Here is a 15,608-nt window from a genome sequence, read left to right as displayed (position 1 = left end):
TGCTTGGGCAGGTTTGTTCAGTCATTTGATAAATGTTTGCTAAGATGGGCCTGGCAGCGTGCTAGCAGAGATGATAGGGACTCGGGTCCTTTCTTTTCAGCTAATGGCTGGGGAGACAAGACCTTCAATCAGCCTAGGAAATGTTAAAAACCCAAATAATGGTATGAGAATCCAGAGTACAAAAAAGAATCAAAGTTTTCATGAAGCCGTAGATGTTCAGTGGCACAAACAATAAATACTACCAAACTACAGATGAAGGAAGTCCTCTGGAGCTGGGGGTGGTTGGGGAGCTTCGAGAGCAGGTGTACTTTCTGAGGGTCGAGAGGACCTTCCCAGAGAGGCAGTCTTGTAACTGAAGGCAGTGTAGTGAGTACGGAGTCTATGTGTATCCATTTCCTGCACAGAGGGTTTGCCCAGGGAAGAAAGGATCCTGACTTTGAGGAACTTTAAAACAAGGAGCTAGAAGATAATTTCATCATGTAGGAAAAGGGCAACTGTTGTGAGTTTTTGAAGTTGGGACCTGTGAATAAGCCCCTTTCCCAGGGTGGAGCGCCTGTCAAACTTGAGTTCACTGTCATAATCCTCCGGCTCTGTATATGGTCCTGGTTACTCATAAATGGTCCCTTCCACTGTTGCTGCAGGTTCATGACAGACGCTGCCCGCCGAGAGCAGGAGTCCCTAAAGAAGAAGATTCAGCCGAAGCTCTCGCTGACCTTGTCCAGCTCCGTGTCTCGAGGGAATGTGTCCACGCCGCCTCGCCACAGCAGCGGAAGCCTTACTCCCCCCGTGACCCCGCCCATCACCCCCTCCTCTTCATTCCGCAGCAGCACGCCAACCGGTGAGTGGCTCGGCCCGTGGGAAGTGTGTGTGTGTGTGTGTGTGTGTGTGTGTGTGTGTGTGTGTGTGTGCGGTGTGCTGGGGGCCGGGGACAGATCATGATTCAGAGCCACCTCTTCTTTGACCCTTTACTGGTCCCTATAGCGTTTGCTGATTCATTCATCTATTTATTATGGAAGAAATATTTATAAATTATCATTTATAATATGCATGTGATAATGGTTTTACAGTTATGTTTTCAAGCCTTTACTATTTGTTACGTATGAAGTGATGCGGTGTCTTGGATTCGCTTCGGTCAAGTTGAGAAGTAGATCAAACAAGATCGATTGTATGTTGTTCATTGCCATGTGCTGATTATTGTGGAAGCTGGGCGACGTATACATAGGGGTTCGTCGTACCATCCTCCCTATTTTTGCTTATTTAAGAAATTTTCCATGAGAGGACGATTAATTTAAAAAAATTAGAGTGCCTCCCATGTGCCCGGCCTGAGCTATAGCAGTGAGCCCAAGGAGACCCCTCCCTATTCTTCCTGATGGACTGAGGCCTGGTGGAAGATGCTGGCATTTTAGGGGGCCAACGAGAACACTCCTTCTTGCCTTCCCCTCCCAAATGGAAGCAATTTGAAAAATAAAACAAGACTCGGAGGTGAAGATTAAAATTGACTTTATTACTGCATAGGGCTAAACTGCAGAATAGAGCTAGCTAGCATCTGTAACAACTGTCTTCCCTGAGTTGAACTTATTCCCAAACATTCCTTCTAAGCTTGCCTGCCTGGGAGCAGACCAGAGTGCGCCCAGGCCCTGAGCTGAACATGCGCAGAACCTTCTCCCAAGTAAGAGATCCGTTAAGTCAGCAGGGATAGAAGATGGTAGAAAGAGGCTGGAAAGGTCCCCTCCTCTTCTTTTTTGCATCTGAGCACAGGGAATATATTTCCCCTCACTCCCATAGGGGTATAGACAGGCATTCATCCAATAAATACACCAATAAATATAACATTGTAACCATAAACTTGCTATATGGAAGAACTCAGTGATAGGAGAGCATACAGAGAAGGGCTTGACAGGGTCAGGAAAGACTTCCCTGAAAGGTAAGTAGGTAAAGAGGGAAAGAAGGCGCATCCAGCCAAGCAGACAGCATTTTTCAAAGGCTCCATGATGGGGAGCCTGGCAGGTCCCAGGTACTGAGGTCGGCCAGGTGGTGGGGTGTTTGTTAGATGAGGCCAAGGATGTCTGCAGGGACCAGGGCACTTAGGGTGTCATCCTAAGAGCAAAAAGAAGCCACTTAGAATCATACCATCACTTCAGTAGCATTGCCCCTTGACCATGGGTGAAAATGTTTATTTTTCTCTTACAGTTTATGTATTTCTCTTTTATCCATCTCCCATCAAGGGAGGTGACCGCAGTCATATTTCTCAGTGTTTCAGAATATAACTTTCACAAAATAGTAATTGGGAAAAGGGATTCCCTAATAAGTTTGGGGAAATGTTGGGTTAGACAAAAGTAAACTGGTTTCTTCAATACAGGGCTTTAATATATACATTGTTATTCTCCAAGAGGAGGGTTTAGAAAGCTTTCCAAATTTAGTCACTTTGATTAGAGGACCTCTTTTTCTAGGGGCATGTCTGGGGGCTCATGGTTGGCAGATACCCTGTGTTCCATCAGGACTGGACATTTTGAAGACAGGATAGGTGCACAAGGCAGACAGACTGAGTTCCTACCGAACTTCGCCCTTTACAAATCACTGATGATACCCATTACTTAGGTTTCTGTGTGAGAGTTAAACGTGATAGATATGCATGCCTTAAACACTCAGTAAATGTTCGTCTCTGTGGTCCAGAGTCTTCAACCAGTTGCTTCAGGAACAGAATCGGAGGTCATTCTATAGAGGATGAATTGGTTTCATTTGTGTTGGGCATTTGTCCCTTTCTTTAGATAGACCACCATGTTTCTCTTACATTTTATTTCATGAAGATTTACTTTCCAGCATCTCTGTGTAACATTTCCTGTGTAGATCTAAGGAATGCCATGATAGTGTAGTGTAATTCTTCAACTCTCTTTTCTGTGTATTTCTATGAATATTTATTCATATATAATGTGAATTATGGGGGCAGTTTTATACCTGACTGTGTTTTATACCTGACTTAATATGGATTGACTCATAGCGAGCACCAGATAACCATGACCTCCCCAATTAATAATGGGAGCTTTAGAACCCCATGAAAATAAAGACATTTTAAAAGTGAGAGTTTATTATTTTTCATGTAAGAATGTTTGGAAGAAATGGAATCACTTCCTTTCCTTCAGACGTAAAGAAATCTTTCTGACACCTTGTCTATTTTAGCAATTTCCCACTGAGAGAATTAATATATGTTGTGGTAAAGATGTATCATTTTCAGTCTGTCAGCATCATTGGTAAGTTATTTGCTGCTTGAATAACATTCCATGTAAACATCAAAAATTAGCAGGGGAAATGGTTTCTTAAACCCTACCCTGTACCATTTTGACTGTATACATTTTTCAATGTTTGAAATGTTATTTTACCTGTAGTTAGAGAGAGCGGCTTATTTTGCCTGACTAATGTGGTTTCAGTCGCTTTCATTGCCAGGTTATAAGTAGTTTTCCATGTTTCTACCTTCTAAATTCACTCTTCCAAGTTTCACATGCAGGATGCGTTCCTGGTGCAGAAGTAATAGTCATCTTGCAGAAAATTTCATTTATAAAGTATTCTTTAAAATATACTGTCTTAGTATGGTACTGGCACAAAAACAGACATATAGATCAATGGAACAGGATAGAAAGCCCAGAGATAAACCCACACACATATGGTCACCTTATCTTTGACAAAGCGGGCAAGAATATACAGTAGAGAAAAGACAGCCTCTTCAGTAAGTGGTGCTGGGAAAACTGGACAGCTACATGTAAAAGAATGAAATTAGAACACTCCCTAACACCAAACACAGAAATAAACTCAGAATGGTTTAAAGACCTAAATGTAAGGCCAGACACTATAAAACTCTTAGAGGAAAACATAGGCAGAACACTCTATGACGTAAATCACAGCAAGATCCTTTTTGACCCACCTCCTAGAGAAATGGAAATAAAAACAAAAATAAACAAATGGGACCTAATGAAACTTCAAAGCTTTTGCACAGCAAAGGAAACCATAAACGAGACTAAAAGACAACCCTCAGAATGGGAGAAAATATTTGCAAATGAAGCAACTGACAAAGGATTAATCTCCAAAATATATAAGCAGCTCATGCAGCTCAATATCAAAAAAACAAACAACTCAATCCAAAAATGGGCAGAAGACCTAAATAGACATTTCTCCAAAGAAGATATACAGATTGCCAACAAACACATGAAAAGATGCTCAGCGTCACTAATCATTAGAGAAATGCAAATCAAAACCACAATGAGGTATTGCCTCACACCGGTCAGAATGGCCATCATCAAAAAATTTAGAAACAATAAATGCTGGAGAGGGTGTGGAGAAAAGGGAACCCTCCTGCACTGTTGGTAGGAATATAAATTGATACAGCCACTATGGAGAACAGTATGGAGGTTCCATGAAAAACTAAAGATAGAACTACCATATGACCCAGCAACCTTACTACTGGGCATATACCCTGAGAAAACCATCATTCAAAAAGATACATGTATCACAGTGTTCATTGCAACACTATTTACAATAGCTGGGACACGGAAGCAACCTAAATGTCCATCAACAGGTGAACGGATAAAGAAGATGTGGCACATATATACGATGGAATATTACTCAGCCATAAAAAGGAAGGAAATTGAGTTATTTGTACTGAGGTGGATGGACCTAGAGTCTGTCATACAGAGTGAAGTAAGTCAGAAAGAGAAAAACAAATACTGTATGCTAACACAAATATATGGAATCTAAAAAAACGGTACTGATGAACCTACTGGCAGGGCAGGAATAAAGACGCAGACGTAGAGAACAGACTTGAGGATACAGGGCGGGAAGGGGAAGCTGGGATGAGGTGAGAGAGTAGCATTGACATATATACACTACCAAATGTAAAATAGATGGCTAGTGGGAAGCAGCCGCATAGCACAGGGAGATCAGCTTGATGCTTTGTGACGATCTAGAGGGGTGGGATAGGGAGGGTGGGAGGGAGACTCAAGAGGGAGGGGATATGGAGATATATGTATACATATAGCTGATTCACTTTGTTGTACAGCAGAAACTAACACAACATTGTAAAGCAATTATACTCCAATAGGGACTTCCTGGTGGCGCAGTGGTTAAAAATCTGCCTGCCAGTTCAGGGGACACAGGATTGATCCCTGGTCTGGGAAGATCCCACATGCCACAGAGCAACTGAGCCCATGCACCACAACTACTGAGTTCACACACCACAACTACTGAGCTCGTGCACCATAACTACTAAAGCCCACGTGCCTAGAGCCTGTGCTCTGCAACAAGAGAAGCCACTGCAATGAGGAGTCCATGCACCACAACGAAGAGTAGCCCCCGCTCGCCACAACTAGAGAAAGCCCGCGTGCAGCAACGGAAGACCCAACGCAGCCAAAAAATAAATTTAAAAAATTTTTTTAAATTATATTCTAATAAAGATATATAAAAATATATACTCTCTTGACTAGACAGAATTAGATCTCAGTTTCATCCTAGAGTTTCAAGTATTTTTTAAGGATTCTGGAACTAAGATTTATTTTGCAATTTCTAAACCCTAGGGGAGTCTTCTTTTCTCATTTTTTTCATTTCCTATCCTCATTTGTTTTGTGTTCTTTTTTAATGTACTTTTAAAAAGTATTCACTTAAGGAAAGCTTAGAATGGTTTAAATTGTGGGTCAAGAATCTTTTCTATGAAGGACCAGATAGTAAATACTTCAGGCTCTGCAGGCGATGGGGCCTCTGTTTCAGCTACTCACCTCTGCTGCTGTAGCAGGAAAGCAGCTATAGAACTATGCAAACAAGTGGACATGGTGTGTTCCATAAAACTAAAAGTTTTTGTGGAACCTTATTTACAGATTTGGTCCACAGGCCATAGTTTGCCAACCCTGGTTTAAATCACAGAGATAAAGAATTAAAGATAGGGGACTTCCCTGGCCGTCCAGTGATTAAGACTTCGCCTTCCAACGTAGGGGGTGCGGGTTCGATCCCTGGTCAGGGAGCTAAGATCCCATATGCCTTGGGGCAAAAAAGCAAAACATAAAACAGAAGCAATATTGTAACAAATTCAATAAAGACTTTAAAAATGGTCCACATCAAAAAAATCTTTAAAAAAAAAGAATTAAAGATAAATGTGATCACTATGTATAAAATAGTCAACAAGGACCTAACTGTATAGCACAGGGAACTATACTCAATGTTTTGTAATAGCCTATAAGGGAAAAGAATCTGAAAAAAAATCTATCTATCTATCTATCTGTATGACTGAATCTGTTTGCTATACACCCGAAACTATCACAACATTGTAAATCAACTGTACCTCAATTAAAATATATATATATAAATAAAGATAAACGTGATTAAATTCCCTGAAAATAAAGTATTAAAACAATTCATACCATTCTCCTTTAAAAGTAATAATAATCTAGAGTATAACTACTGAGAAGGAAAGGCAACTTAGATTTTTTACTATATATGCCTGTGTATGATTATTTAATCCTAACACCAACCCCACTGAGACAGGATTATTAATTCCCATGTACAGATTGAAGAAATAGAGGCTTGATAAGGTTAATTTGCACAAAGTCCCGTGTCCGTCACTTCCAAAAATGAGGTCTTTCCAGTGTACTCATACTTTATTTCCACATTAATCATTATTATATTAACACCTTTTCAAAAACTTCATTAGAGATACGTTCGGTAGATTACTCCTTTCTGCCCGTGCACGCACGGTAAGCACTGCTGACGTCTCCCCCCTCCACTGCCATCATGTCTAAGTCAGAGTCTCCCAAAGAGCCCGAACAGCTGCGGAAGCGCTTCATCGGAGGTTTGAGCTTTGAGACAACCGATGACAGTCTGAGGAGCCACTTTGAGCAGCGGGGAGCACTCACAGATTGTGTGGTAACGAGGGATCCAAACAGCAGGCGCTCCAGAGGCTTCGGGTTTGTCACGTATGCCACTGTGGAGGAGGTGGGTGCGGCCATGAATGCAAGGCCACACGAGGTGGATGGAAGAGTGGTGGAACCAAAGAGGGCCGTCTCAAGAGAAGATTCTCGAAGACCTGGTGCCCACTTAACTGTGAAAAAGATTTTTGTTGGTGGCATTAAAGGAGACACTGAAGAACATCACCTAAGAGATTATTTTGAACAGTATGGGAAAAATTGAAGTGATTGAAATCATGACTGACCAAGGCAGTGGCAAAAAGAGAGGCTTTGCTTTCGTAACCTTTGATGACCATGTCTCCGTAGACAAGATTGTCATTCAGAAACGCCACACTGTGAATGGCCACAACTGTGAAGTAAGGAAAGCCCTATCTAAGCAAGAGATGGCTGGTGCTTCATCCAGCCAAAGGGGTCGAAGTGGTTCTGGAAACTTTGATGGTGGTCGTGGCAGTGGTTTTGGTGGGAATGGCAGCTTTGGTCTTGGAGGAAACATCAGTGGTCCAGCTGGCTTTGGTGGCAACCACGGTGGCGGTGGCTGTGGTGGCAGCGGGATGGCTATAATGGATTCGGTAATGATGGAAGCAGTTTTGGAGGTGGTGGAAGCTACGATGATTTTGGCAATTACAACAATCAATCTGCAAATTTTGGACCCGTGAAAGGAGGAAACTTTGGAGGCAGAAGTTCTGGCCCCTGTGGTGGTGGAGGCCAATACTTTGCCAAACGTGAAACCAAGGTGGCTATGGCGGTTCCAGCAGCAGCAGGAGCTATGGCAGTGGCAGGAGGCTTTAATTACTGCCAGGAAACAAAGCTTAGCAGGAGAGGAGAGCCAGAGAAGTGACAGGGAAGCTACAGGCTACAACAGATTTGTGAACTCAGCCACGCACAGTGGTGGCAGGGCCTAACTGCTACAAAGAAGACATGTTTTAGACGATACTCATGTGTATGGGCAAAAAACTCGAGGACTGTATTTGTGACTAATTGTATAACAGGTTCTTTTCGTTTCTGTTCTGTGGAAAGTGTAAAGCATTCCAACAAAGGGTTTTAATGCAGGTTTTGTTTGTTTGTTTGTTTTTTGGCACACATGCTGTTGATTGCTAAATGTAATAGTCTGATCATGACGCTGAATAAATTGTGTCTTTAAAAAAAAAACCTCATTAGACCTTCAGCCATTTAGCTGCCCCAGTTACTACTGCTAAACCTAAAATACAAAAATAAATACATTAAGATAGGAACTGTGGTTCACCTTCATTCACAGTAACCCTCACTTTTACCCCCACTCCATCGTTCAAATAGCAGGTCAGAACTGAAGAACTTACCAGTTTAGTTTAGTCAGGGTTTTCTTTAAGGGTGAGTTGGAGCTGACTCCAGGGAGCCAGCTATTAAATATTCAGGCTTGCAAACCAGCTGTTAAAAGCTCACCCTGAAATTGTCCATGGGCTCCACTCCAGATACCCTGATCCGGTTGGTGGGTTGGGCATTGGGGGTTTTTAAAACCTCTCTCTAGGTAATTCCAACCTACAGCCAGAGTTGGGAAACCACTGCTTTTAAATGGGACCCCTCTTGTCATAGCTGTGTGTTTTCTTGCCTGGGTTAACCTGTATTCCACTTTGCTTGGAGAAAAGTTACTGTAATCTACTTGCTTAGCTTCCAGACATGAGTCCAATGGGACTGAACAAATGCTTGCTTATGTCTTAGTGGTGCAGCCGTGGAAAGAGTTGGCTGGATTTCTGGTTATAATATCACTGCACAGTCTCTCCTGGAAAATATTTGCATATATTTTTTGGCCCACTTGGGAAAAATTCAAGTATTAAACCAGAGAAAGGTACCAAAGGAAATTAAACCAATTTTTTTGTTTTCTTGTTTAGGCGGCCTATAACGACCATGAAGTCACAGATTATATCTATAAATGCGTAATTTAAGTTTCTGCATTGTGTTGTTTCGTTTCATATTCCTGTGTCTCCCGCTATCTGGCCTGATAGTAGACCTTTAACATTCCTTTATAGTTTTGGCAATAGGTTGCTCAGATTATAACGTTTTGCAGTTCTCCGGAGTTACTAATAAACAGCAAATCATTTTAAAAAGTAAAGTATTAATTTTACCCTCAGGATGGAAATGACTGATAGAACTGACAAAATTTAGCTTGACATTTAGAAGCTTTGTCTGAGTGGAGTTGAGGTGAACTCTCCCCCAATCCCTTTATTTTTAGAAAATGAAATATACCTAAACAGCCTTACTAAAGGCAGAAAATCTGAGAGGAAAAGATAACTAAGGTGAGGTCGAAACTAACTTAATTCCACCCACCCACCCAAAAGAAGAGAATGAAACAGAAGGAAAAAGCTCAGAGAGATAAATCCCATCCTATTTAATGGCGGAAAATAAGAAAATTGAAATTTTTTAGCCTGACTGAATTTTGTGACCTACTTATAAAGTCCTGAGGCCAGGATTTGGTATTTCTAACAGATTCTGCCCTAAAGAGTTAAGTATCTGGACCATGCCTAAAAAACATTCTCTAAACTCTTCCCATTGAGAAAATGGCCTTGATTTATATTTCCCTTTTCGCATAAACGCACGGTCTTAAGCTGGAGAATGACTTCATGTGGCAGTACTCTCTGGCTTGCGTATATGCAGGGTCACTAACACACCCTTTCCTGGCCTATGACTTGTTTGCTTGTTTGTTTATATACTGCTTTGTTCTAATCACTGGCCTTTCATCTTCTTCGTTGATTGACTTGTAAAATTTTTATCCTGCTTCCTGAGTGTTATGGTCCAGTCTTGTAGCTAATTTGCTTCCTTCCCCACTGCATTATGTGGATGCTTATTTTTAATCTCTTACTACTCAAAGCGTTGGTTAGAGTAAGGATGGCAACGACGAGATAGTACTTCAATTATTTTTCCTCAACTACGTCACTCATAAGAGACCTTCCCAAACAAAATATTTTCTTGACTTGAAGAAAGCAATCAAATCGATGCCGATCTGTAATAATAATAGATTATATCTTTATAGTGCACAAAAACATTCACATCACCATTTATTAACCCCACTTTAAAGACAAAAGAAATCGAGGATCATCTAAGTGAAAACCGGCCCAAGTTCAGCGGTCCCCAAGTGAGTGGCCCTGTTTTCCCCAGCACCAGGATGGGGTATCTTCTCATTTCACATAATTTATGGAGCATCTATTTTGTTATAGTCACCGTTCCAGGTATTGGGAGTACAGAAAAGCAGAAGGCATAGCCCTTATGGATTAGAACTTACATCTCTTAGTAGAAGCAGGTTATACACATGTAGAGCAGACACTTAATGAACATGACATACACACAGGTGGACTAAATTACTAGCATGGATGATTAGCTAGACAAGATAGAGGTACACATAGAGTCATTCTTTCCATACTGTTTTAGTGCAGTTATCATATATATATTCACATCCACAAAATGTCTTAGAAATTGTAAGGCAATGTGAATTCCAAACCAGTTGGAATAAGGTGAGATCAGTGGGAAAGTGATTTGGGGCACACAATTTTAGAGCATGATCATTATGGTATGTCAGCTTAGGGAATTCGTAAGCAGACCCAGATATGTTGACAAAAGGTATTCTGTAAACCTGGAGTTTTCTGGGCCATCTTCTAAAACCCTGGGAACATAGAGGTAAAGTGGTGAGAGCTTTTGGCATCAGAGGGATCTGGATTCAAATCTTGCTTCTGCAGCTTGAGAGGTAGATGGCCTTAAACCTTTGTAAGCTCGGCCTCCTCGTGTATACATTGGAGACAATGCCTACCTCCCCATGAGGATTAATGTGATAAAGACAGGGACGGAAACAACTGCTGTGTTAACACTGTCTCTACTTAAACCTCCAATTTAGAAAGGACATTAGCTCTGAAAGCCCTACTCTGCATCCAAGGCACCCAGTGTGTTGAGGAACCACCGGGTCAGTGGTGGAAATGGCCGACACGTCAGGCTGTCAGGGCTTCTTGAAGTAGCTATACAGCACGTTCAAAACAAAGAGAACATTTTGTGCTCTTAACTGAATCCTGCCCTTTTAGACAGTATTTCACCAGCCCTGGCCAGGACCACTTGTGCATGTTTATTTTTTGTCTGTACCAACCTCAGAGAAGATTGATTCCAGGAATGTGCATTACTGGTGGCATTTGCCAATCGTGTGCTTTTGGGCATGGGCATATTTTCCAGGGGAAGGGGTGTCATATCTGAGAACAAAAATGACACTATTTGTTATCAGAAATACAGGAGCATTTAAGATAACCATTTTATGACCAGAGCTGGTAGAAGTAAAAGCGTTAGCAGGTTTATAGATTTTTATAGTTTGTCTTGTTGTTTTAGTAAAGGTAGCAATAATAACGCTTTTAATTGTGGAACTTCAACGCGTGAAGAAAATGGAATATTGGATGTTTCTAGCAGATACGCACACTTATCAACGAGCTCTCTCCCCTCCCTTGTTGAAGGATGTGCCCACATAGGCCCAACCGCCATCACTGTCTGGCAGGGGCACCCCTTTGTCCCACCGTCTCTGTCAGATGCCCCACTGAACATCTCACTGATAAGATATGTCAAGGTCTTAGAGCCATGTAAAGGGCATCTCAAGGTCTTCGGGACCAGTGAGTTTTGAGTACAGTGTCCGGGAAACTCCTTGCCCTCTTTCCTGTGAAGGGCAGAAAACATCCTCAAAGCTGCTCTGAGAGGAGAGGGCATCAGATGTCACTGTTCCTCCACCCAGCCAAGGAGGGAGAGCCCTACAGAGGTCATATAGGTTCTCCAGGGCTTCAGGCTTCAAAACCAAAGTGACGTTGGCTGAGCAGTGCCACTCTAGGTATTTACCCAAGAGGAATGGAAGCATACGTCCACAAAAGACAGGTGCAAGGACATACAGGGCAGCTTTATTTGCAATAGCCCAGACTGTTAACTAGGCCATCTCCAGGTACACGTATAAACAAATTGTGATCTGTCCATACAATGGAATACTATTTATAGTGATTAAAAAAAAAAAAAAAGAACAAAGTATAGTTACACCAAAAAAAAAAAAAACCCACCATGGATGAATCTCAAAAACATTATACTGGGGACCTCCCTGGTCGCACAGTGGTTAAGAATCCACCTGCCAATGCAGGGGACACAGGTTCAATCCCTGGTCCGGGAAGATCCCACATGTCGTGGAGCAACTAAGCCCGTGTGCCACAACTACTGAGACTGCATTCTAGAGCCCGCAAGCCACAACTGCTGAAGTCCGCGTGCCTAGAGCCCATGCTCCGCAACAAGAGAAGCCACTGCAATGAGAAGCTCGTACACCGCAGCAAGGAGTGGCCTCCGCTCGCTGCATCTAGAGAAAGCCCGCGCGCAGCAACAAAGACCCAACGCAGCCAAAAATAAATAAATTTATTTAAAAACAAAAAACATTACACTGAGTGAAAGGAACCAGACACCAAAGAGTACATATGAAATTCAAGTAGAGGTAGCTGATCCGTAATGATGGAAATCTGAATAGCAGTGGACTCGGGGAATGTGGGGAAGGGTCGTACCCAAGAGAAGTTTCTGGACTGATGGAGATATAGTCCATATCTTGACTGAAATGTTGGTTACACAAAGGTAGACATTTATCAAACTAACTGAATTAGACACTTAAGATCTATGCATTGGATTTACCTCAGTTTAAAAAAAAAAAAAAGTTGTTGGCGGAGGCAGAAATGAGGAACCGGAACCCACAACTTCCACTCACTCCTTGAAAGAGCAAAGAGCATTTCCTCTGCTGTAAACAAGCCATTTAAGAACAAAGGAAGTAAATACACGCAGTAGTTTAAGAAGAAAATCTCTGGAATTTCCTCTCTGTTGAAGAAAGACAGAAGAATCCTTTATTCTCAGCTTTGGAACTCTGCAGAAACGATAGCATGGTCAAATAAAACAATTGCTACACTTGTTAAATGAAGAACTAGTTGCCAGACACTGGGTCTCAAGACACAGAATCAGTGTTTCCGATAGAAAATTATAGCATCTGGGTCTTCCAGTATCCAAAATATTTTGCTTTCCATGAGACAGTTAGAATTTTACAGGAAAGAAAATTAAAGCTGCTCAGTTTCAGCCTGCATCAAGCACATCCTCTGAAACTCTAAATAAACCCCATTTCTATAATGGGCAGCCACATAATAACAGCTTATCTTCAGATTTAACATTTGCAGTGACAAAAAGGCATCAACAGTTTATCTTCTAATGAAAATATCTTCAAGTCCTACCATTTTGGCAATACCACGCTTAATCATTTACATTTAGTTATAAACGTGAATTTCATCTCTTCTCTTAACTGTGTTATTGTTTAATCAAACTCAATAAAAATATGTCCACTGTTAATTCCCACAAGAAATCTTGACAGTCTTTATGTCATGTTTCACCTGGTGCTGGAAACATAGTTCATGGCATGGTTTTGGCCCTCGATCCTTGTTGCTTTTTCTTTGTCCCAGCAGGGGTCTCTGCACTGGCCAAAAAATATCAAGAAATATCACAAGATAGTTATTTTAAAGGGCACACTCCCTACCCCCCAAAAGAATGAAGTCTCTTTAAGCTGGGGTCCAGAGCTCATTCGTATGCCAGCTCCCATCAGTACACACTTTCACTAATTTTCCTCTGGAAGCAAGTACCAGAACCGAAATATGAGTGCTAAAGAGAGCCACACATTGTAAGCATGGAAAACGGCGCAGATTCCACTGAAAACACAAACAAGCAGACGCTCAGCGCTGCCCTACACCTCTACCGCGAAGGTGATGGGGATTTAACACCTGATGAATTCGTAGCCCAGCCAAATGTGTGTGTTTCCAAAGAACCCCTTTCATTTTCCTTCCTGTCTAAAACTCAGCATATTAAAATCAGAGAAGCCCTTTCATCTCCGTGGGTATCATAGCAGCAAACTTATTTTAATGTCTTTTCCATGTGGGTCTACTTTTAACAAAAGGATCCCCAGGCGCACACAGCTGCACCGCATTACAGACAGAATCTGCAGAAAAATGAGAATGCTTTAAGCTAATTTGTTCTTGCCAAAAAGACAATCCAGGTACAGGATCTCCCTGCTTCTGTCTCCGGGCTTTGTTCATACTCCTTGGAAAGGCACTAGAAGGGAAGTGGTATCTGACAAGAAGGGAGAAACAGGCTGCTGGAACCTTTCTGGTACCTGGAAAGGAAAGGATGCTGGCCATGCATTCAAGCCCCTTGCCACCAAACTTACATAGTTCCTCCTCGGGAAACGGGATGCTGGTGATAATTTACATTCATCAAAACAGCAACAAGTTGGCTTGATCTTATCAGATCAGAGATGTGTTTCATACTCCACTGGACTGAATTTTTCTTTAATCTAGCCAATTCAGGCTCTCTTTGGTATGGAAACACACATAGAAAATCACCCCCTGAGAATCTAAAGTTGGTTGGGAGACCAGTATATAGGAATTTGAAATCTAATCATGCCGTGATGTGCTGTGTTTTCTACCTAGATACCCGGTTATTACTTTTTTTTTTCTAAAGACAAAAAAGGTAGCCAAGGTGTTCCAGATGCTTACACGTCCAAGAACAAGTCACTCTCAGAGAACCCGCTTTTCCTCTTGTCAAAATAATTTTGAATAAAATAGCTAGACGGCACCCGTCATTGCCTACCAGCTAAGACATCTCTTTGCAGCCTGGGTCTGGGAGGATTTTTAGTTTTCAAATAGATATATTTTTCAAAATTACCATAATTTTCAAGTAACAAGAAAAAATACATGTAAAGCAGATTTCTTTTATAGCAAATAATGAAAATGGTACTTTCCACGTGAGCTATCGCGAGCTCTCTCTATGTTATATAACTGCATCCTAGTCAACATCCTCGTCACAACTTTGACTTGAAACAGTTGCATAGGGAATTCCCTGGCGTCCAGTGGTTAGAACTCTGCGCTTTCACTGAAGAGGGCCTGGGTTTGATACCTGGTCAGGGAACTAAGATCCCGCAAGCCACAGGGCACGGCCAAAAATTTTTTTAAAATAAATTTTAAAAATGTAAAAAAAAAGAAAGAAAACAGTTGTATAGAATCTTAAGCTCAAGGGTGAAAAGAACCTTGACATGATTTTCTATTGGCTGTCCTCTTCCAGTTCCTGTCTGCCAGGCAGAAATGTATGGTGTGTTGGGAGATTTTTATTGACATATATACACTAATATGTATAAAACAGATAACTAATAAGAACCTACTGTATAAAAAATAAATTCAAAAATTGAAAAGAAAAATGTACGGTGTTACCCAGGCTGAACCCCAAGGCTCTAACAATTACCAGGACCAGTGTCAGGCATTCAATTTAGGATGATGTTTTTGAAACACAATCATGATCCTGTATCTTGAACAGGCCCCCAAGTGACACCCTTAAATGACCGCTTTCTAATATAAGAACTTTGCATAAAGCTCTAGGCCATTATTGTGTTGACAGTCTCCCTAAAATTCAACCTGGTGAAGTTCATTTTGGCAGAGCGTGTTGTTGCTACCAACAGTGTTTCCCTGCCATTAAAAGGAAACAGTCTTTGAAAAAAATGTTTAATTAGAGCCACTTGGTTTCAGTAATATATGTGTATATAATGTAGAATATGCTATGTTGTACCTAAAGGAAAATTATTTTCATAAGACTAACAAAACTTGACAAATGATTAACTTTTAA

General features: G+C 41.4%; 1 protein-coding gene and 1 pseudogene across 2 annotated transcripts in view; both read left to right on the top strand.

Moving 5' to 3' along the window:
- Positions 1 to 15,608, top strand: part of JAZF1 (JAZF zinc finger 1) — a 336,892-nt gene that overhangs the window by 286,383 nt on the left and 34,901 nt on the right. For both annotated transcript variants that reach the window (XM_029233247.1, XM_029233246.1), the window contains one exon: positions 642 to 838. In XM_029233247.1, the coding sequence (XP_029089080.1) occupies positions 642 to 838 (197 nt within the window). The remainder of the gene's footprint in view (positions 1 to 641; positions 839 to 15,608) is intronic.
- Positions 6,452 to 7,908, top strand: LOC114901484 (annotated as a pseudogene).

Source organism: Monodon monoceros, unplaced genomic scaffold (genome assembly GCF_005190385.1).
Source record: "Monodon monoceros isolate NGI ecotype Baffin Bay Population unplaced genomic scaffold, NGI_Narwhal_1 Super_Scaffold_2, whole genome shotgun sequence".
Lineage (NCBI taxonomy): Eukaryota > Metazoa > Chordata > Mammalia > Artiodactyla > Monodontidae > Monodon > Monodon monoceros.
Note: the sequence above shows the minus strand (reverse complement) of the source record. Positions and strands in the feature narration are given on the sequence as shown.